This window comes from Saccoglossus kowalevskii, chromosome 6, assembly GCF_978046115.1.
Source record: "Saccoglossus kowalevskii chromosome 6, keSacKowa6.1, whole genome shotgun sequence".
Taxonomy (NCBI): Eukaryota; Metazoa; Hemichordata; class Enteropneusta; family Harrimaniidae; genus Saccoglossus; species Saccoglossus kowalevskii.
The window spans coordinates 42,142,449-42,167,785 of NC_140646.1; the positions used below are offsets into that span (position 1 = coordinate 42,142,449).

At 33.9% G+C, this 25,337-nt stretch overlaps 1 protein-coding gene across 1 annotated transcript in view; it reads left to right on the forward strand.

The window, feature by feature from the left end:
* The window catches only part of LOC100378934 (acylamino-acid-releasing enzyme-like), a 94,916-nt gene that overhangs the window by 68,361 nt on the left and 1,218 nt on the right, over positions 1-25,337 (forward strand). The window contains exons 19-21 of the mRNA XM_085500557.1: positions 17,573-17,603; positions 23,003-23,105; positions 24,749-24,855. Coding sequence (XP_085356683.1) covers positions 17,573-17,603; positions 23,003-23,105; positions 24,749-24,855 — 241 coding nt within the window. The remainder of the gene's footprint in view (positions 1-17,572; positions 17,604-23,002; positions 23,106-24,748; positions 24,856-25,337) is intronic.

The window sequence follows — 25,337 nt, forward strand, 5'->3', positions numbered from 1 at the left end:
ACCAAACCTTCACCTGTCCATGCTACCATTGCTTTGATAGTATTTTAAGTACACCAAACCTGCACCTGTCCATGCTACCATTGCTTTGATAGTATTTTAAGTACACCAAACCTTCACCTGTCCATGCTACCATTGCTTTGATAGTATTTTAAGTACTGTAGAATACTTTATTTTCGCTTGGAATTTATTTTCGCTATTTTCGCTGAAGGGATGATTCCGTGAAAATAAAATTCAGTGAATATACTTTTTTTCCTATATTTTACATTAAACTCATCAAAAATCAGTGAAAATAAATTCCATACAAAATGCCCGAAAAGCCTTTTCAGCGAAAATTAATTCCAGCGAAAATAAAGTATTCCACAGTACACCAAACCTGCACCTGTCCATGCTACCATTGCTTTGATATTTTAAGTACACCAAACCTTCACCTGTCCATGCTACCATTGCTTTGATAGTATTTTAAGTACACCAAACCTTCACCTGTCCATGCTACCATTGCTTTGATAGTATTTTAAGTACACCAAACCTTCACCTGTCCATGCTACCATTGCTTTGATATTATTTTAAGTACACCAAACCTGCACCTGTCCATGCTACCATTGTTTTGATATTTTAAGTACACCAAACCTTCACCTGTCCATGCTACCATTGCTTTGATATTTTAAGTACACCAAACCTTCACCTGTCCATGCTACCATTGCTTTGATATTATTTTAAGTACACCAAACCAGCACCTGTCCATGCTACCATTGCTTTGGTATTTTAAGTACACCAAACCTTCACCTGTCCATGCTACCATTGCTTTGATAGTATTTTAAGTACACCAAACCTTTACCTGTCCATGCTACCATCGCTTTGATAGTATTTTAAGTACACCAAACCTTCACCTGTCCATGCTACCATTCCTTTGGTATTTTAAGTACACCAAACCTTCACCTGTCCATGCTACCATTGCTTTGATATTTTAAGTACACCAAACCTTCACCTGTCTATGCTACCATTGCTTTGATAGTATTTTAAGTACACCAAACCTTCACCTGTCCATGCTACCATTGCTTTGATAGTATTTAAGTACACCAAACCTGCACCTGTCCATGCTACCATTGCTTTGGTATTTTAAGTACACCAAACCTTCACCTGTCCATGCTACCATTGCTTTGATATTATTTTAAGTACACCAAACCTGCATCTGTCCATGCTACTATTGCTTTGATAGTATTTTAAGTACACCAAACCTTCACCTGTCCATGCTACCATTGCTTTGATAGTATTTAAGTACACCAAACCTTCACCTGTCCATGCTACCATTGCTTTGGTATTTTAAGTACACCAAACCTTCACCTGTCCATGCTACCATTGCTTTAGTATTTTAAGTACACCAAACCTTCACCTGTCCATGCTACCTTGTTTACAAGCCATTTATACAAGTGAATGTGCTTCTAATTTGCATTTTTTTCGTCCTTAAAAACTACATGCAAATAATATTGGTATGGCATTGTTGTACGATAGCCAATATACCACTCACTCAATCAATTTTCTCTCTTTGTCCAGCCATATTCCAGTTCATGTATTCTGCCCTCAACATTATACGAGCATAGACTGATAGATTATTATTAGTTTTTAGATGTCCAATTTTGCATTTCTCAGTAAACATTGTTTTATTTTAATAAGCATTTCATAAGCATCACTGTATTGGATTACGCTGGTCACTAGTTTTCAAAAAATATTTGAAACAATTAGAGAAGAATCATTTTGAAAAACTGTGACACATTTTTAATGTCCAAAATAAATTTGATACATTAGTGGTGTACCTACATATGGTCATCTGACACTGTAGATGCTCATGGAGCACTGCAGCTAAGAAACATGAGTTATATATTCACACTAGGCACTCATCTTTCATACCCATTTGTACCCATTGAATTAGAAAGAGATTTACAGTGAGGAACATTCCATAGTTGATAATCAAGACAGTTTATAGGTCAGTCAGCACGGGTACCATTTTCTTTTTAAGTACATGTAACTTTCATGGCCCTTTAAAGACAAACAAAACATTATATGATGTGAAGAGTACATAAAGTGTAAAGATCTTGAGTCCGCAATAGAGACTGTGCCCTCACGGATGAATTCACTCTGATGCAAACTTATCTTTAAATCCCGAAAAAATGAACACGGAAGTAAATTATTTTTTACATTTTTAGCATTCAGTGTCAATAGAATTCAATGTCAATTTCTCATGCACAACGTCATAATGTAATTGTAAACAAATTGTTTTAATACATATAATTGAATTGTCACTCTGTGTTCATGAAGTTACAATTTCACAAAGCCATGTTGTAATTTGAATTTGAGATAATATATATTACTTTCAAAATTATTTTATCACACCTAAATTATCTAACCATATGATATAAAACATACTTTTTAATTATTGATACCTTGTTCACAACTTGAATTAAACTGAGAAGAAACAAATGACATAGAGGTGTGTTTGATTACTATTTTTGGTAAATTAATAATAATAATAATAATCTTTAATTCAAAATCATATCCCTTTTTTAAATTGATTTAAGAAAAAAATTACAATTAAGATGAAGAACTGAGAAAGTAGCATACCTGGGGGCAAAAAATCGACCCTATAGTCAAGTAGGAACCATGAATAAAACAATCTGAGATGAACACTAACCCTTTGTTTTGTAGCCTCACTTATTTGTGTTTCTATGCAAAGAGAACACTAGAGAATACATGGACAGGGAACATTAGTCTTTTCTTTGTTGTATCATTCTTTTAAATTTGAATATTCAACACGCAAGATCATGTTAAAATATTCCAAACTGCATCACACATCAAAATCCAAGAAATTATGGAAAAATTTCAAAAACAATGCCTACACAACAGATTATTAGCAGTAAGACAAAGAATTTGAACAAATTTGATACATCATGTTATTGAAAAAAGGTTACAAAACTGCTTTGAGTGATTAGCAGAACAATTTCTCTGTGACTCAAAGCAAGTAATGGCTGTTGTAACACAATAGAACATGGTGCATTGTGAGATGTTGCACAGATTTTCTTTTCTTTGATGTTTGCCACAGTTGCCTGTTCCTGTATTCTCTAGTGATTACCCTTTCATTTTCTCAACATCAGAGATGTTCACATGTCTGAAAACATCTTTCTTTCTACTCCATCTCTGAGCTTCACATGTCTCAAAACATCTTTCTTTCTACTTCATCCCTGAGCTTTACATGTCTGAAAACATCCTTCTTTCTACTTCATCTCTGAGCTTCACATATCTTAAAACATCTTTCTTTCTACTCCATCTCTGAGCTTCACATGTCTCAAAACATCTTTCTTTCTACTTCATCTCTAAACTTCACATGTCTGAAAACATCTTTCTTTCTACTTCATCCCTGAGCTTTACATGTCTCAAAACATCTTTCTTTCTACTTCATCCCTGAGCTTTACATGTCTGAAAACATCCTTCTTTCTACTTCATCTCTGAGCTTCACATATCTTAAAACATCTTTCTTTCTACTTCATCTCTAAGCTTCACATGTCTGAAAACATCTTTCTTTCTACTTCATCCCTGAGCTTTACATGTCTTAAAACATCTTTCTTTCTACTTCATCTCAAAGCTTCACATGTCTTAAAACATCTTTCTTTCTACTCCATCTCTGAGCTTCACATGTCTCAAAACATCTTTCTTTCTACTTCACTCTAAGCTTCACATGTCTTAAAACATCTTTCTTTCTACTTCATCTCTGAGCTTCACATATCTGAAAACATCTTTCTTTCTACTTTATCTCAAAGCTTCACATGTCTGAAAACATCTTTCTTTCTACTTCATCGCTGAGCTTCACATGTCTTAAAACATCTTTCTTTCTACTTCATCTCTAAGCTTCACATATCTGAAAACACCTTTCTTTCTACTTCATCTCTAAGCTTCACATATCTGAAAACACCTTTCTTTCTACTTCATCTCTGAGCTTCACATATCTGAAAACATCTTTCTTTCTATTTTATCTCAAAGCTTCACATGTCTGAAAATATCTTTCTTTCTACTTCATCTTTGAGCTTCACATGTCTGAAAACATCTTTCTTTCTACTTCATCTCTGAGCTTCACATATCTGAAAACATCTTTCTTTCTACTTCATCTCTGAGCTTTACATGTCTGAAAACATCTTTCTTTCTACTTCATCTTTGAGCTTTACATATCTGAAAACATCTTTCTTTCTACTTTATCTCTGAGCTTTACATATCTGAAAACATCTTTCTTTCTACTTTATCTCAAAGCTTCACATATCTGAAAACATCTTTCTTTCTACTTCATCTTTGAGCTTCACATGTCTGAAAACATCTTTCTTTCTACTTCATCTCTGAGCTTTACATATCTGAAAACATCTTTCTTTCTACTTTATCTCAAAGCTTTACATATCTGAAAACATCTTTCTTTCTACTTCATCTCTGAGCTTCACATATCTGAAAACATCTTTCTTTCTACTCCATCTCTGAGCTTCACATGTCTCAAAACATCTTTCTTTCTACTTCATCTCTAAGCTTCACATGTCTGAAAACATCTTTCTTTCTACTTCATCCCTGAGCTTTACATGTCTCAAAACATCTTTCTTTCTACTTCATCCCTGAGCTTTACATGTCTGAAAACATCCTTCTTTCTACTTCATCTCTGAGCTTCACATATCTTAAAACATCTTTCTTTCTACTCCATCTCTGAGCTTCACATGTCTCAAAACATCTTTCTTTCTACTTCATCTCTAAGCTTCACATGTCTGAAAACATCTTTCTTTCTACTTCATCCCTGAGCTTTACATGTCTTAAAACATCTTTTTTTCTACTTCATCTCAAAGCTTCACATGTCTTAAAACATCTTTCTTTCTACTCCATCTCTGAGCTTCACATGTCTCAAAACATCTTTCTTTCTACTTCACTCTAAGCTTCACATGTCTTAAAACATCTTTCTTTCTACTTCATCTCTGAGCTTCACATATCTGAAAACACCTTTCTTTCTACTTCATCTCTAAGCTTCACATATCTGAAAACACCTTTCTTTCTACTTCATCTCTGAGCTTCACATATCTGAAAACATCTTTCTTTCTACTTTATCTCAAAGCTTCACATGTCTGAAAATATCTTTCTTTCTACTTCATCTGTGAGCTTCACATGTCTGAAAACATCTTTCTTTCTACTTCATCTCTGAGCTTCACATATCTGAAAACATCTTTCTTTCTACTTCATCTCTGAGCTTTACATGTCTGAAAACATCTTTCTTTCTACTTCATCTTTGAGCTTTACATATCTGAAAACATCTTTCTTTCTACTTTATCTCTGAGCTTTACATATCTGAAAACATCTTTCTTTCTACTTTATCTCAAAGCTTCACATATCTGAAAACATCTTTCTTTCTACTTCATCTCTGAGCTTTACATATCTGAAAACATCTTTCTTTCTACTTTATCTCAAAGCTTTACATATCTGAAAACATCTTTCTTTCTACTTCATCTCTGAGCTTCACATGTCTCAAAACATCTTTCTTTCTACTTTATCTCTGTGCTTCACATGTCTTAAAACATCTTTCTTTCTACTTCATCTCAAAGCTTCTCATGTCTTAAAACATCTTTCTTTCTACTCCATCTCTGAGCTTCACATGTCTGAAAACATCTTTCTTTCTACTTCATCTCTAAGCTTTACATATCTGAAAACATCTTTCTTTCTACTTCATCTCTAAGCTTCACATATCTGAAAACATCTTTCTTTCTACTTCATCTCTGAGCTTCACATGTCTGAAAACAATCTTTCTTTCTACTTCATCTCTAAGCTTCACATATCTGAAAACACCTTTCTTTCTACTTCATCTCTAAGCTTCACATATCTGAAAACACCTTTCTTTCTACTTCATCTCTGAGCTTCACATATCTGAAAACATCTTTCTTTCTATTTTATCTCAAAGCTTCACATGTCTGAAAATATCTTTCTTTCTACTTCATCTTTGAGCTTCACATGTCTGAAAACATCTTTCTTTCTACTTCATCTCTGAGCTTCACATATCTGAAAACATCTTTCTTTCTACTTCATCTCTGAGCTTTACATGTCTGAAAACATCTTTCTTTCTACTTCATCTTTGAGCTTTACATATCTGAAAACATCTTTCTTTCTACTTTATCTCTGAGCTTTACATATCTGAAAACATCTTTCTTTCTACTTTATCTCAAAGCTTCACATATCTGAAAACATCTTTCTTTCTACTTCATCTTTGAGCTTCACATGTCTGAAAACATCTTTCTTTCTACTTCATCTCTGAGCTTTACATATCTGAAAACATCTTTCTTTCTACTTTATCTCAAAGCTTTACATATCTGAAAACATCTTTCTTTCTACTTCATCTCTGAGCTTCACATATCTGAAAACATCTTTCTTTCTACTCCATCTCTGAGCTTCACATGTCTCAAAACATCTTTCTTTCTACTTCATCTCTAAGCTTCACATGTCTGAAAACATCTTTCTTTCTACTTCATCCCTGAGCTTTACATGTCTCAAAACATCTTTCTTTCTACTTCATCCCTGAGCTTTACATGTCTGAAAACATCCTTCTTTCTACTTCATCTCTGAGCTTCACATATCTTAAAACATCTTTCTTTCTACTCCATCTCTGAGCTTCACATGTCTCAAAACATCTTTCTTTCTACTTCATCTCTAAGCTTCACATGTCTGAAAACATCTTTCTTTCTACTTCATCCCTGAGCTTTACATGTCTTAAAACATCTTTTTTTCTACTTCATCTCAAAGCTTCACATGTCTTAAAACATCTTTCTTTCTACTCCATCTCTGAGCTTCACATGTCTCAAAACATCTTTCTTTCTACTTCACTCTAAGCTTCACATGTCTTAAAACATCTTTCTTTCTACTTCATCTCTGAGCTTCACATATCTGAAAACACCTTTCTTTCTACTTCATCTCTAAGCTTCACATATCTGAAAACACCTTTCTTTCTACTTCATCTCTGAGCTTCACATATCTGAAAACATCTTTCTTTCTACTTTATCTCAAAGCTTCACATGTCTGAAAATATCTTTCTTTCTACTTCATCTGTGAGCTTCACATGTCTGAAAACATCTTTCTTTCTACTTCATCTCTGAGCTTCACATATCTGAAAACATCTTTCTTTCTACTTCATCTCTGAGCTTTACATGTCTGAAAACATCTTTCTTTCTACTTCATCTCTGAGCTTCACATGTCTGAAAACATCTTTCTTTCCACTTCATCTCTAAGCTTCACATATCTGAAAACATCTTTCTTTCTACTTCATCTCTAAACTTCACATATCTGAAAACATCTTTCTTTCTACTTCATCTCTGAGCTTCACATGTCTGAAAACATCTTTCTTTCTACTTCATCTCTAAGCTTCACATGTCTGAAAACATCTTTCTTTCTACTTCATCTCTGAGCTTCACATATCTGAAAACATCTTTCTTTCTACTTCATCTTTGAGCTTTACATGTCTGAAAACATGTTTCTTTCTACTTCATCTTTGAGCTTTACATATCTGAAAACATCTTTCTTTCTACTTTATCTCTGAGCTTTTCATGTCTTAAAACATTATTCTTTCTACTCCATCTTTGAGCTTCACATATCTGAAAACATCTTTCTTTCTACTTCATCTTTGAGCTTTACATATCTGAAAACATCTTTCTTTCTACTTTATCTCAAAGCTTCACATATCTGAAAACATCTTTCTTTCTACTTCATCTTTGAGCTTCACATATCTGAAAACATCTTTCTTTCTACTTCATCTCCAAGCTTCACATGTCTCAAAACATCTTTCTTTCTACTTCACTCTAAGCTTCACATGTCTTAAAACATCTTTCTTTCTACTTCATCTCTGAGCTTCACATATCTGAAAACATCTTTCTTTCTACTTCATCCCTGAGCTTCACATGTCTTAAAACATCTTTCTTTCTACTTCATCTCTGAGCTTCACATATCTGAAAACATCTTTCTCTCTACTTCATTCCTGAGCTTTACATGTCTTAAAACATCTTTCTTTCTACATCATCTCTGACCTTCACATGTCTGAAAACATCTTTCTTTCTACTTCATCTCTGAGCTTCACATATCTGAAAACATCTTTCTTTCTACTTCATCTTTGAGCTTCACATATCTGAAAACATCTTTCTTTCTACTTCATCTCCGAGCTTCACATGTCTCAAAACATCTTTCTTTCTACTTTATCTCTGTGCTTCACATGTCTGAAAACATCTTTCTTTCAACTTCATCTCTGAGCTTCACATATCTGAAAACATCTTTCTTTCTACTTCATCTTTGAGCTTCACATGTCTGAAAACATCTTTCTTTCTACTTCATCTCTGAGCTTCACATATCTGAAAACATCTTTCTTTCTACTTCATCTCTGAGCTTTACATGTCTGAAAGCATCTTTCTTTCTACTTCATCTTTGAGCTTTACATATCTGAAAACATCTTTCTTTCTACTTTATCTCTGAGCTTTACATATCTGAAAACATCTTTCTTTCTACTTTATCTCAAAGCTTCACATATCTGAAAACATCTTTCTTTCTACTTCATCTTTGAGCTTCACATGTCTGAAAACATCTTTCTTTCTACTTCATCTCTGAGCTTTACATATCTGAAAACATCTTTCTTTCTACTTTATCTCAAAGCTTTACATATCTGAAAACATCTTTCTTTCTACTTTATCTCAAAGCTTTACATATCTGAAAACATCTTTCTTTCTACTTCATCTCTGAGCTTCACATATCTGAAAACATCTTTCTTTCTACTCCATCTCTGAGCTTCACATGTCTCAAAACATCTTTCTTTCTACTTCATCTCTAAGCTTCACATGTCTGAAAACATCTTTCTTTCTACTTCATCCCTGAGCTTTACATGTCTTAAAACATCTTTTTTTCTACTTCATCTCAAAGCTTCACATGTCTTAAAACATCTTTCTTTCTACTCCATCTCTGAGCTTCACATGTCTCAAAACATCTTTCTTTCTACTTCACTCTAAGCTTCACATGTCTTAAAACATCTTTCTTTCTACTTCATCTCTGAGCTTCACATATCTGAAAACACCTTTCTTTCTACTTCATCTCTAAGCTTCACATATCTGAAAACACCTTTCTTTCTACTTCATCTCTGAGCTTCACATATCTGAAAACATCTTTCTTTCTACTTTATCTCAAAGCTTCACATGTCTGAAAATATCTTTCTTTCTACTTCATCTGTGAGCTTCACATGTCTGAAAACATCTTTCTTTCTACTTCATCTCTGAGCTTCACATATCTGAAAACATCTTTCTTTCTACTTCATCTCTGAGCTTTACATGTCTGAAAACATCTTTCTTTCTACTTCATCTCTGAGCTTCACATGTCTGAAAACATCTTTCTTTCCACTTCATCTCTAAGCTTCACATATCTGAAAACATCTTTCTTTCTACTTCATCTCTAAGCTTCACATATCTGAAAACATCTTTCTTTCTACTTCATCTCTGAGCTTCACATGTCTGAAAACATCTTTCTTTCTACTTCATCTCTAAGCTTCACATGTCTGAAAACATCTTTCTTTCTACTTCATCTCTGAGCTTCACATATCTGAAAACATCTTTCTTTCTACTTCATCTTTGAGCTTTACATGTCTGAAAACATGTTTCTTTCTACTTCATCTTTGAGCTTTACATATCTGAAAACATCTTTCTTTCTACTTTATCTCTGAGCTTTTCATGTCTTAAAACATTATTCTTTCTACTCCATCTTTGAGCTTCACATATCTGAAAACATCTTTCTTTCTACTTCATCTTTGAGCTTTACATATCTGAAAACATCTTTCTTTCTACTTTATCTCAAAGCTTCACATATCTGAAAACATCTTTCTTTCTACTTCATCTTTGAGCTTCACATATCTGAAAACATCTTTCTTTCTACTTCATCTCCAAGCTTCACATGTCTCAAAACATCTTTCTTTCTACTTCACTCTAAGCTTCACATGTCTTAAAACATCTTTCTTTCTACTTCATCTCTGAGCTTCACATATCTGAAAACATCTTTCTTTCTACTTCATCCCTGAGCTTCACATGTCTTAAAACATCTTTCTTTCTACTTCATCTCTGAGCTTCACATATCTGAAAACATCTTTCTCTCTACTTCATTCCTGAGCTTTACATGTCTTAAAACATCTTTCTTTCTACATCATCTCTGACCTTCACATGTCTGAAAACATCTTTCTTTCTACTTCATCTCTGAGCTTCACATATCTGAAAACATCTTTCTTTCTACTTCATCTTTGAGCTTCACATATCTGAAAACATCTTTCTTTCTACTTCATCTCCGAGCTTCACATGTCTCAAAACATCTTTCTTTCTACTTTATCTCTGTGCTTCACATGTCTGAAAACATCTTTCTTTCAACTTCATCTCTGAGCTTCACATATCTGAAAACATCTTTCTTTCTACTTCATCTTTGAGCTTCACATGTCTGAAAACATCTTTCTTTCTACTTCATCTCTGAGCTTCACATATCTGAAAACATCTTTCTTTCTACTTCATCTCTGAGCTTTACATGTCTGAAAGCATCTTTCTTTCTACTTCATCTTTGAGCTTTACATATCTGAAAACATCTTTCTTTCTACTTTATCTCTGAGCTTTACATATCTGAAAACATCTTTCTTTCTACTTTATCTCAAAGCTTCACATATCTGAAAACATCTTTCTTTCTACTTCATCTTTGAGCTTCACATGTCTGAAAACATCTTTCTTTCTACTTCATCTCTGAGCTTTACATATCTGAAAACATCTTTCTTTCTACTTTATCTCAAAGCTTTACATATCTGAAAACATCTTTCTTTCTACTTTATCTCAAAGCTTTACATATCTGAAAACATCTTTCTTTCTACTTCATCTCTGAGCTTCACATATCTGAAAACATCTTTCTTTCTACTCCATCGCTGAGCTTCACATGTCTCAAAACATCTTTCTTTCTACTTCATCTCTAAGCTTCACATGTCTGAAAACATCTTTCTTTCTACTTCATCCCTGAGCTTTACATGTCTCAAAACATCTTTCTTTCTACTTCATCCCTGAGCTTTACATGTCTGAAAACATCCTTCTTTCTACTTCATCTCTGAGCTTCACATATCTTAAAACATCTTTCTTTCTACTCCATCTCTGAGCTTCACATATCTTAAAACATCTTTCTTTCTACTCCATCTCTGAGCTTCACATGTCTCAAAACATCTTTCTTTCTACTTCATCTCTAAGCTTCACATGTCTGAAAACATCTTTCTTTCTACTTCATCCCTGAGCTTTACATGTCTTAAAACATCTTTCTTTCTACTTCATCTCAAAGCTTCACATGTCTTAAAACATCTTTCTTTCTACTCCATCTCTGAGCTTCACATGTCTCAAAACATCTTTCTTTCTACTTCACTCTAAGCTTCACATGTCTTAAAACATCTTTCTTTCTACTTCATCTCTGAGCTTCACATATCTGAAAACACCTTTCTTTCTACTTCATCTCTAAGCTTCACATATCTGAAAACACCTTTCTTTCTACTTCATCTCTGAGCTTCACATATCTGAAAACATCTTTCTTTCTACTTTATCTCAAAGCTTCACATGTCTGAAAATATCTTTCTTTCTACTTCATCTGTGAGCTTCACATGTCTGAAAACATCTTTCTTTCTACTTCATCTCTGAGCTTCACATATCTGAAAACATCTTTCTTTCTACTTCATCTCTGAGCTTTACATGTCTGAAAACATCTTTCTTTCTACTTCATCTTTGAGCTTTACATATCTGAAAACATCTTTCTTTCTACTTTATCTCTGAGCTTTACATATCTGAAAACATCTTTCTTTCTACTTTATCTCAAAGCTTCACATATCTGAAAACATCTTTCTTTCTACTTCATCTCTGAGCTTTACATATCTGAAAACATCTTTCTTTCTACTTTATCTCAAAGCTTTACATATCTGAAAACATCTTTCTTTCTACTTCATCTCTGAGCTTCACATGTCTCAAAACATCTTTCTTTCTACTTTATCTCTGTGCTTCACATGTCTTAAAACATCTTTCTTTCTACTTCATCTCAAAGCTTCTCATGTCTTAAAACATCTTTCTTTCTACTCCATCTCTGAGCTTCACATGTCTCAAAACATCTTTCTTTCTACTTCATCTCTAAGCTTCACATATCTGAAAACATCTTTCTTTCTACTTCATCTCTGAGCTTCACATGTCTGAAAACATCTTTCTTTCCACTTCATCTCTAAGCTTCACATGTCTGAAAACATCTTTCTTTCTACTTCATCTCTGAGCTTTACATATCTGAAAACATCTTTCTTTCTACTTCATCTCTGAGCTTCACATGTCTGAAAACATCTTTCTTTCTACTTCATCTCTAAGCTTCACATGTCTGAAAACATCTTTCTTTCTACTTCATCTCTGAGCTTCACATATCTGAAAACATGTTTCTTTCTACTTCATCTTTGAGCTTTACAAGTCTGAAAACATGTTTCTTTCTACTTCATCTGTGAGCTTCACATGTCTGAAAACATCTTTCTTTCTACTTCATCTCTGAGCTTCACATATCTGAAAACATCTTTCTTTCTACTCCATCTTTGAGCTTCACATATCTGAAAACATGTTTCTTTCTACTTCATCTGTGAGCTTCACATGTCTGAAAACATCTTTCTTTCTACTTCATCTCTGAGCTTCACATATCTGAAAACATCTTTCTTTCTACTTCATCTCTGAGCTTTACATGTCTGAAAACATCTTTCTTTCTACTTCATCTTTGAGCTTTACATATCTGAAAACATCTTTCTTTCTACTTTATCTCTGAGCTTTACATATCTGAAAACATCTTTCTTTCTACTTTATCTCAAAGCTTCACATATCTGAAAACATCTTTCTTTCTACTTCATCTCTGAGCTTTACATATCTGAAAACATCTTTCTTTCTACTTTATCTCAAAGCTTTACATATCTGAAAACATCTTTCTTTCTACTTCATCTCTGAGCTTCACATGTCTCAAAACATCTTTCTTTCTACTTTATCTCTGTGCTTCACATGTCTTAAAACATCTTTCTTTCTACTTCATCTCAAAGCTTCTCATGTCTTAAAACATCTTTCTTTCTACTCCATCTCTGAGCTTCACATGTCTCAAAACATCTTTCTTTCTACTTCATCTCTAAGCTTCACATATCTGAAAACATCTTTCTTTCTACTTCATCTCTGAGCTTCACATGTCTGAAAACATCTTTCTTTCCACTTCATCTCTAAGCTTCACATGTCTGAAAACATCTTTCTTTCTACTTCATCTCTGAGCTTTACATATCTGAAAACATCTTTCTTTCTACTTCATCTCTGAGCTTCACATGTCTGAAAACATCTTTCTTTCTACTTCATCTCTAAGCTTCACATGTCTGAAAACATCTTTCTTTCTACTTCATCTCTGAGCTTCACATATCTGAAAACATGTTTCTTTCTACTTCATCTTTGAGCTTTACAAGTCTGAAAACATGTTTCTTTCTACTTCATCTTTGAGCTTTACATATCTGAAAACATCTTTCTTTCTACTTTATCTCTGAGCTTCACATGTCTTAAAACATCTTTCTTTCTACTCCATCTTTGAGCTTCACATATCTGAAAACATCTTTCTTTCTACTTCATCTTTGAGCTTTACATATCTGAAAACATCTTTCTTTCTACTTTATCTCAAAGCTTCACATATCTGAAAACATCTTTCTTTCTACTTCATCTTTGAGCTTCACATATCTGAAAACATCTTTCTTTCTACTTCATCTCTGAGCTTCACATGTCTCAAAACATCTTTCTTTCTACTTCATCTCTGAGCTTCACATGTCTTAAAACATCTTTCTTTCTACTTCATCTCCGAGCTTCACATGTCTCAAAACATCTTTCTTTCTACTTCACTCTAAGCTTCACATGTCTTAAAACATCTTTCTTTCTACTTCATCTCTGAGCTTGACATATCTGAAAACATCTTTCTTTCTACTTCATCCCTGAGCTTCACATGTCTTAAAACATCTTTCTTTCTACTTCATCTCTGAGCTTCACATATCTGAAAACATCTTTCTCTCTACTTCATTCCTGAGCTTTACATGTCTTAAAACATCTTTCTTTCTACATCATCCCTGAGCTTCACATGTCTCAAAACATCTTTCTTTCTACTTCATCTCTAAGCTTCACATATCTGAAAACATCTTTCTTTCTACTTCATCTCTGAGCTTCACATATCTGAAAACATCTTTCTTTCTACTTCATCTTTGAGCTTTACAAGTCTGAAAACATGTTTCTTTCTACTTCATCTTTGAGCTTTACATATCTGAAAACATCTTTCTTTCTACTTTATCTCTGAGCTTCACATGTCTTAAAACATCTTTCTTTCTACTTCATCTCTGAGCTTTACAAGTCTGAAAACATGTTTCTTTCTACTTCATCTTTGAGCTTTACATATCTGAAAACATCTTTCTTTCTACTTTATCTCTGAGCTTTACATATCTGAAAACATCTTTCTTTCTACTTCATCTCTGAGCTTCACATGTCTGAAAACATCTTTCTTTCTACTTCATCTTTGAGCTTTACAAGTCTGAAAACATGTTTCTTTCTACTTCATCTTTGAGCTTTACATATCTGAAAACATCTTTCTTTCTACTTTATCTCTGAGCTTTACATATCTGAAAACATCTTTCTTTCTACTTCATCTCTGAGCTTCACATGTCTGAAAACATCTTTCTTTCTACTTCATCTCTAAGCTTCACATGTCTGAAAACATCTTTCTTTCTACTTCATCTCTGAGCTTCACATATCTGAAAACATCTTTCTTTCTACTTCATCTTTGAGCTTTACAAGTCTGAAAACATGTTTCTTTCTACTTCATCTTTGAGCTTTACATATCTGAAAACATCTTTCTTTCTACTTTATCTCTGAGCTTCACATGTCTTAAAACATCTTTCTTTCTACTCCATCTTTGAGCTTCACATATCTGAAAACATCTTTCTTTCTACTTCATCTTTGAGCTTTACATATCTGAAAACATCTTTCTTTCTACTTTATCTCAAAGCTTCACATATCTGAAAACATCTTTCTTTCTACTTCATCTTTGAGCTTCACATATCTGAAAACATCTTTCTTTCTACTTCATCTCTGAGCTTCACATGTCTCAAAACATCTTTCTTTCTACTTCATCTCTGAGCTTCACATGTCTTAAAACATCTTTCTTTCTACTTCATCTCCGAGCTTCACATGTCTCAAAACATCTTTCTTTCTACTTCACTCTAAGCTTCACATGTCTTAAAACATCTTTCTTTCTACTTCATCTCTGAGCTTGACATATCTGAAAACATCTTTCTTTCTACTTCATCCCTGAGCTTCACATGTCTTAAAACATCTTTCTTTCTACTTCATCTCTGAGCTTCACATATCTGAAAACATCTTTCTCTCTACTTCATTCCTGAGCTTTACATGTCTTAAAACATCTTTCTTTCTACATCATCCCTGAGCTTCACATGTCTCAAAACATCTTTCTTCCTACTTCATCTCTAAGCTTCACATATCTGAAAACATCTTTCTTTCTACTTCATCTCTGAGCTTCACATATCTGAAAACATCTTTCTTTCTACTTCATCTTTGAGCTTTACAAGTCTGAAAACATGTTTCTTTCTACTTCATCTTTGAGCTTTACATATCTGAAAACATCTTTCTTTCTACTTTATCTCTGAGCTTCACATGTCTTAAAACATATTTCTTTCTACTTCATCTCTGAGCTTTACAAGTCTGAAAACATGTTTCTTTCTACTTCATCTTTGAGCTTTACATATCTGAAAACATCTTTCTTTCTACTTTATCTCTGAGCTTTACATATCTGAAAACATCTTTCTTTCTACTTCATCTCTGAGCTTCACATGTCTGAAAACATCTTTCTTTCTACTTCATCTTTGAGCTTTACAAGTCTGAAAACATGTTTCTTTCTACTTCATCTTTGAGCTTTACATATCTGAAAACATCTTTCTTTCTACTTTATCTCTGAGCTTTACATATCTGAAAACATCTTTCTTTCTACTTCATCTCTGAGCTTCACATGTCTGAAAACATCTTTCTTTCTACTTCATCTCTAAGCTTCACATGTCTGAAAACATCTTTCTTTCTACTTCATCTCTGAGCTTCACATATCTGAAAACATCTTTCTTTCTACTTCATCTTTGAGCTTTACAAGTCTGAAAACATGTTTCTTTCTACTTCATCTTTGAGCTTTACATATCTGAAAACATCTTTCTTTCTACTTTATCTCTGAGCTTCACATGTCTTAAAACATCTTTCTTTCTACTCCATCTTTGAGCTTCACATATCTGAAAACATCTTTCTTTCTACTTCATCTTTGAGCTTTACATATCTGAAAACATCTTTCTTTCTACTTTATCTCAAAGCTTCACATATCTGAAAACATCTTTCTTTCTACTTCATCTTTGAGCTTCACATATCTGAAAACATCTTTCTTTCTACTTCATCTCTGAGCTTCACATGTCTCAAAACATCTTTCTTTCTACTTCATCTCTGAGCTTCACATGTCTTAAAACATCTTTCTTTCTACTTCATCTCCGAGCTTCACATGTCTCAAAACATCTTTCTTTCTACTTCACTCTAAGCTTCACATGTCTTAAAACATCTTTCTTTCTACTTCATCTCTGAGCTTGACATATCTGAAAACATCTTTCTTTCTACTTCATCCCTGAGCTTCACATGTCTTAAAACATCTTTCTTTCTACTTCATCTCTGAGCTTGACATATCTGAAAACATCTTTCTTTCTACTTCATCCCTGAGCTTCACATGTCTTAAAACATCTTTCTTTCTACTTCATCTCTGAGCTTCACATATCTGAAAACATCTTTCTCTCTACTTCATTCCTGAGCTTCACATGTCTGAAAACATCTTTCTTTCTACTTCATCTCTGAGCTTCACATGTCTCAAAACATCTTTCTTTCTACTTCATCTCTAAGCTTTACATATCTTAAAACATCTTTCTTTCTACTTCATCTCTGAGCTTTACATGTCTTAAAACATCTTTCTTTCTACTTCATCTCCGAGCTTCACATGTCTTAAAACATCTTTCTTTCTACTTCATCTTTGAGCTTCACATATCTGAAAACATCTTTCTTTCTACTTCATCTCCGAGCTTCACATGTCTCAAAACATCTTTCTTTCTACTTTATCTCTGTGCTTCACATGTCTGAAAACATCTTTCTTTCAACTTCATCTCTGAGCTTCACATATCTGAAAACATCTTTCTTTCTACTTCATCTCTAAGCTTCACATATCTGAAAACATCTTTCTTTCTACTTTATCTCTGTGCTTCACATGTCTGAAAACATCTTTCTTTCAACTTCATCTCTGAGCTTCACATGTCTGAAAACATCTTTCTTTCTACTTCATCTCTGAGCTTCACATGTCTTAAAACATCTTTCTTTCTATTTCATCTCTGAGCTTCACATGCCTGAAAACATCTTTCTTTCTGCTTCATTCACAGCTAAAGTTGGTGCTAGTGACATTCCTGACTGGTAAGTGTGAATATTGGGTTAGCTACTATTTAACATGGATAAGGAGATTCTATAAATATCAAAAGCTGTAATATTATACTGAGCATGTTAACATTCTGAAAACTGCGCATCTAGCTTGCACCCTTCCTCAGGGTATTTGAGATATTATTAGGTTCCTCAGGAAATCATTTGGTTTTGTTTGAGACAAGCCCCCCAAGTTTCTTCTTCTTGTGTTTTTGCCTCTTACCTAGGGAGATTTATGTGACATATTTCCATGATTGCAATATGTATGACAATTTGGGGTGCTCACATGTGACTAGAGCTTTGTGAGTGATTGACAGATGATTATTACTCCCAAAATGTACTTCTTTTAGAAATCCAACAATATGTATAACAATTTGGGGTGCTCACATGAGACAAGAGATTTGTGAGTGATTGACAGATGATTATTACTCCCAAAATGTACTTCTTTCAGAAATCCAACAATATACATAACAATTTGGGGTGCCCACATGTGACTACAGATTTGTGAGTGATTGACAGATGATTAATTCTCCCAAAATGTACTTCTTTTAGAAATCCAACAATATGCATAACAATTTGGGGTGCTCACATGTGACTACAGATTTGTGAGTGATTGACAGAAGATTACTTCTTTTAGAAATCCAACAATAATCGTGAAACAAAATGTTGTATGGAAACTAAAGCTAGTTTTTATGTTCTATGTATGTCCATGCAAGCCTGAGATTTTGATGCTTGATTTTGATGATTTTTGAGCATGAAAATTGTCCTTAGCTGATCATATTGTATCATATCACTTCATGAATGTATGCTATGAAAATTGTCCTTAGCTGATCATATTGTATCATATCACTACATGAATGTATGCTATGAAAATTGTCCCTAGCTGATCATATTGTATCATATCACTGCATGAATGTATGCTATGAAATTTGTCCCTAGCTGATCATATTGTATCATATCACTACATGAATGTATGCTATGAAAATTGTCCCTAGCTGATCATATTGTATCATATCACTACATGAATGTATGCTATGAAAATTGTCCCTAGCTGATAATATTGTATCATATCACTACATGAATGTATGCTATGAAAATTGTCCCTAGCTGATCATATTGTATCATATCACTACATGAATGTATGCTATGAAAATTGTCCTTAGCTGATCATATTGTATCATATCACAACATGAATGTATGCTATGAAAATTGTCCCTAGCTGATCATATTGTATCATATCACTACATGACTGTATGCTATGAAAATTGTCCCTTGCTGATCATATTGTATCATATCACTACATGAATGTATGCTATGAAAATTGTCCCTAGCTGATCATATTGTATCATATCACTACATGAATGTATGCTATGAAAATTGTCCTTAGCTGATCATATTGTATCATATCACTACATGAATTTATGCTATGAAAATTGTCCTTAGCTGATCATATTGTATCATATCACTACATGAATGTATGCTATGAAAATTGTCCCTAGCTGATCATATTGTATCATATCACTACATGAATGTATACTATGAAAATTGTCCCTAGCTGATCATATTGTATCATATCACTACATGAATGTATGCTATGAAAATTGTCCTTAGCTGATCATATTGTATCATATCACTACATGAATGTATACTATGAAAATTGTCCCTAGCTGATCATATTGTATCATATCACTACATGAATGTATGCTATGAAAATTGTCCTTAGCTGATCATATTGTATCATATCACTACATGAATGTATGCTATGAAAATTGTCCTTAGCTGATCATATTGTATCATATCACTACATGAATGTATGCTATGAAAATTGTCCCTAGCTGATCATATTGTATCATATCACTACATGAATGTATGCTATGAAAATTGTCCCTAGCTGATCATATTGTATCATATCACTACATGAATGTATACTATGAAAATTGTCCCTAGCTGATCATATTGTATCATATCACTACATGAATGTATGCTATGAAAATTGTCCTTAGCTGTTCATATTGTATCATATCACTACATGAATGTATGCTATGAAAATTGTCCCTAGCTGATCATATTGTATCATATCACTACATGTATGTATGCTATGAAAATTGTCCCTAGCTGATCATATTGTATCATATCACTACATGAATGTATGCTATGAAAATTGTCCTTAGCTGATCATATTGTATCATATCACTACATGAATGTATGCTATGAAAATTGTCCTTAGCTAATCATATTGTATCATATCACTACATGAATGTATGCTATGAAAATTGTCCTTAGCTGATCATATTGTATCATATCACTACATGACTGTATGCTATGAAAATTGTCCTTAGCTGATCATTTTGTATCATATCACTACATGAATGTATGCTATGAAAATTGTCCTTAGCTGATCATATTGTATCATATCACTACATGAATGTATGCTATGTAAATTGTCCTTAGCTGATCATTTTGTATCATATCACTACATGAATGTATGCTATGAAAATTGTCCCTAGCTGATCATATTGTATCATATCACTACATGAATGTATGCTATGTAAAATGTCCTTAGCTGATCATATTGTATCACATCACTACATGAATGTATGCTATGAAAATTGTCCTTAGCTGATCATATTGTATAATATTACTACATGAATGTATGCTATGAAAATTGTCCCTAGCTGATCATATTGTATCATATCACTACATGAATGTATGCTATGAAAATTGTCCCTAGCTGATCATATTGTATCATATCACAACATGAATGTATGCAATGAAAATTGTCCTTAGCTGATCATATTGTATCATATCACTACATGAATGTATGCTATGAAAATTGTCCCTGCCTGATCATATTGTATAATATCACTACATGTATGTATGCTATGAAATTTGTCCCTAGCTGATCATATTGTATCAGATCACTACATGAATGTATGCTATGAAAATTGTCCCTAGCTGATCATATTGTATCATATCACTACATGAATGTATGCTATGAAAATTGTCCCTAGCTGATCATATTGTATCATATCACTACATGAATGTATGCTATGAAAATTGTCCCTAGCTGATCATATTGTATCATATCACTACATGAATGTATGCTATGAAAATTGTCCTTAGCTGATCATATTGTATCATATCACTACATGAATGTATGCTATGAAAATTGTCCCTAGCTGATCATATTGTATCATATTTCTACATGAATGTATGCTATGAAAATTGTCACTAGCTGATCATATTGTATCATATCACTACATGAATGTATACTATGAAAATTGTCCCTAGCTGATCATATTGTATCATATCACTACATGAATGTATGCTATGAAAATTGTCCTTAGCTGATCATATTGTATCATATCACTACATGAATGTATGCTATGAAAATTGTCCCTAGCTGATCATATTGTATCATATCACTACATGTATGTATGCTATGAAAATTGTCCCTAGCTGATCATATTGTATCATATCACTACATGAATGTATGCTATGAAAATTGTCCTTAGCTGATCATATTGTGTCATATCACTACATGAATGTATGCTATGAAAATTGTCCCTAGCTGATCATATTGTATCATATCACTACATGAATGTGTGCTATGAAAATTGTTCTTAGCTGATCATATTGTATCATATCACTACATGAATGTATGCTATAAAAATTGTCCCTAGCTGATCATATTGTATCATATCACTACATGAATGTATGCTATGAAAATTGTCCCTAGCTGATCATATTGTATCGTATCACTACATGAATGTATGCTATGAAAATTGTCCTTAGCTGATCATATTGTATCATATCACTACATGAATGTATGCTATGAAAATTGTCCCTAGCTGATCATATTGTATCATATCACTACATGAATGTATGCTATGAAAATTGTCTTTAGCTGATCATATTGTATCATATCATTACATGAATGTATGCTATGAAAATTGATCCTAGCTGATCATATTGTATCATATCACTACATGAATGTATGCTATGAAAATTGTCCTTAGCTGATCATATTGTATCATATCACTACATGAATGTATGCTATGAAAATTGTCCCTGCCTGATCATATTGTATAATATCACTACATGTATGTATGCTATGAAAATTGTCATTAGCTGATCATATTGTATCATATCACTACATGAATGTATGCTATGAAAATTGTCCTTAGCTGATCATATTGTATCATATCACTACATGAATGTATGCTATGAAAATTGTCCCTAGCTGATCATATTGTATCATATCACTACATGAATGTATGCTATGAAAATTGTCCCTAGCTGATCATATTGTATCAGATCACTACATGAATGTATGCTATGAAAATTGTCCCTAGCTGATCATATTGTATCATATCACTACATGAATGTATGCTATGAAAATTGTCCTTAGCTGATCATATTGTATCATATCACTACATGAATGTATACTATGAAAATTGTCCCTAGCTGATCATATTGTATCATATCACTACATGAATGTATGCTATGAAAATTGTCCCTAGCTGATCATATTGTATCATATCACTACATGAATGTATGCTATGAAAATTGTCATTAGCTGATCATATTGTATCATATCACTACATGAATGTATGCTATGAAAATTGTCCCTAGCTGATCATATTGTATCATATCACTACATGAATGTATGCTATGAAAATTGTCCCTAGCTGATCATATTGTATCATATCACTACATGAATGTATGCTATGTAAATTGTCCCTAGCTGATCATATTGTATCATATCACTACATGAATGTATGCTATGAAAATTGTCCCTAGCTGATCATATTGTATCATATCACTACATGAATGTATGCTATGAAAATTGTCCCTAGCTGATCATATTGTATCATATCACTACATGAATGTATGCTATGAAAATTGTCCCTAGCTGATCATATTGTATCATATCACTACATGAATGTATGCTATGTAAATTGTCCCTAGCTGATCATATTGTATCATATCACTACATGAATGTATGCTATGAAAATTGTCCCTAGCTGATCATATTGTATCATATCACTACATGAATGTATGCTATGTAAATTGTCCTTAGCTGATCATATTGTATCATATCACTACATGAATGTATACTATGAAAATTGTCCTCAGCTGATCATATTGTATCATATCACTACATGAATGTATGCTATGTGCATAAGTATGACTGTGTAAAGTCTAGGAGTAATCAGCAGTAAGTCAACTGAATCAGACCCATAAAACAAAGTGCTTGACAAAATTGCTCCCATTCAACTATCTTGAATCAGATCACAAAACATATGTGAAATTTGAATGTGAATGGGCAAGGATAGTCCTTGTTAGAATTTATATGTGAAATAGCAATATGTTAGTTAATTTTAATACTGTAGGAGCTATGTAGAAGCTGGTCTTCAGTTTGATTATGGGAATGTTCCAACTTTAGATGTTTATGCAGCAATGTTGTCAAGATCTCCAATTAAGTACATTGACAAGGTAATAACTATATGATCTCATTAAAAACTGACACCTGTACCCATATTACTGTACACCCCAAAAACTATGACACTTGTACCCATATTGGTGGACACCCCAAAAACTATGACATCTGTACCCATATTGGTGGACACCCCCAGAAGCTATGACACCTGTACCCATATTGCTGTACACCCCCAGACACTATGAAACCTGTACCCATATTGGTGGACACCCCCAGAAGCTATGACACCTGTACCCATATTGCTGTACACCCTCAGAAATTATGACACCAGCATCCATATTGCTGTACAACCCCAGACACTATGAAACCTGTACCCATATTGCTGGACACCCCCCAGAAGCTATGACACCTGTACCCATATTGCAGTACACCCCAAGAAATTAAGACACCAGCATCCATATTGCTGGACACCCCCAGATATTATGACATCTGTTCCCATATTGGTGGACACCCCCAAAACTGACACCTGTACCCATATTGCTGTACACTCCCAGAAATTATGACACCACCACCCATATTAGTGGACACCCCCAGACACTATGAAACCTGTACCCATATTGCTGTACACCCCCAAAACTGACACATGTACCCATATTGCTGTACACCCCCAAAAACTGACACCTGTACCCATATTGCTGTACACTCCCAGAAATTATGACACCAGCACCCATATTAGTGGACACCCCCAGACACTATGAAACCTGTACCCATATTGCTGTACACCCCCAAAACTGACACCTGTACCTATATTGCTGTACACCCCCAAAACCGACACCTGTACCCATATTGCTGTACACCCCCAAACCTGACACCTGTACCCATATTAGCAGACACTATGACATCAGTACCCATATTGCTGGACATCTCCAGACACTTTGACATATGTACCCATATTGCTGTATACCCCCCAAAACTGACACCTGTACCCATGTTGCTGTATACCGCCAAAACTGACACCTGTACCCATATTGCTGTACACCCCCAAAACTGACACCTGTACCCATATTGCTGTACACCCCCAAAACTGACACCTGTACCCATATTGGCAGACACTATGACATCAGTACCCATATTGCTGGACATCTCCAGACACTTTGACATATGTACCCATATTGCTGTATACCACCCAAAACTGACACCTGTACCCATATTGCTGTATACCCCCCAAAACTGACACCTGCACCAATATTGCTGGACACCCCAGACACTATGACATATGTATTGAACAGGATATGATTTCAATAAGGCATTACTTACTTATGTACCCATATTGATGGACATCAATACAAAACAGACATCAGTACCCATATTGCTGGACACCCATAGAAACTATGATACCTGTACCCATATTGCTGTACACCCCCAGAAACTATGACATATGTATCCATATTGCTGGACACCTCAATATACTACAACTCTAACAGTATTGCCAGTAATATTGTCTGATCACATTTGTTCACTTTTTTTGCATAATGTATATATTGTAAATAATTGAAAATAATTTTTGTCATACAGAATGATGTAATGATCCACTCGATTCCAGAAAATGAAATACCGCAGTCCTGCGTATCTGTGATGTGATTTTTTTGACAAATATGATTCTGATTACGAATATCTGTTTATCTTTCTCATACTATAGATGATTACACCAACATTGATTTTGTTGGGTGCTGTTGATATCAGAGTGCCACCTAAACAAGGTCATGAATTGTATAAAGCTTTAAAGTCAAGAGGAGTTAAAACTAAGTAAGACTATACTGTATCATTGAGGAATATACACACCGATTTAATGATTCACATTATCCCAATATCAAATGAACATTTTGAAATTATGTGTATGTATGTATGTGTGTGTTAGTGTGATTGCGAGTGGGTGTATGTTGTGTGTGTGTTTGTGTGATTGCGAGTGGGTGTATGTTGTGTGTGTGTTTGTGTGATTGCGAGTGGGTGTACGTTGTGTGTGTGTTTGTGTGATTGCGAGTGGGTGTATGTTTTGTGTGTGTTTGTGTGATTGCGAGTGGGTGTATGTTGTGTGTGTGTTTGTGTGATTGCGAGTGGGTGTATGTTGTGTGTGTGTTAGTATAGAAGTAAAAGTGGAGCCAGTGGTTCGGACACACACCAACAAAGTGGAGCCTTTTGTACAAGTGGAGCCTCAAACATTTCGCTGTTCAGTCAAGTGATATTCAACTTAATTAAAATGCAATTCTACGTTGTATTGCATTGGAAAA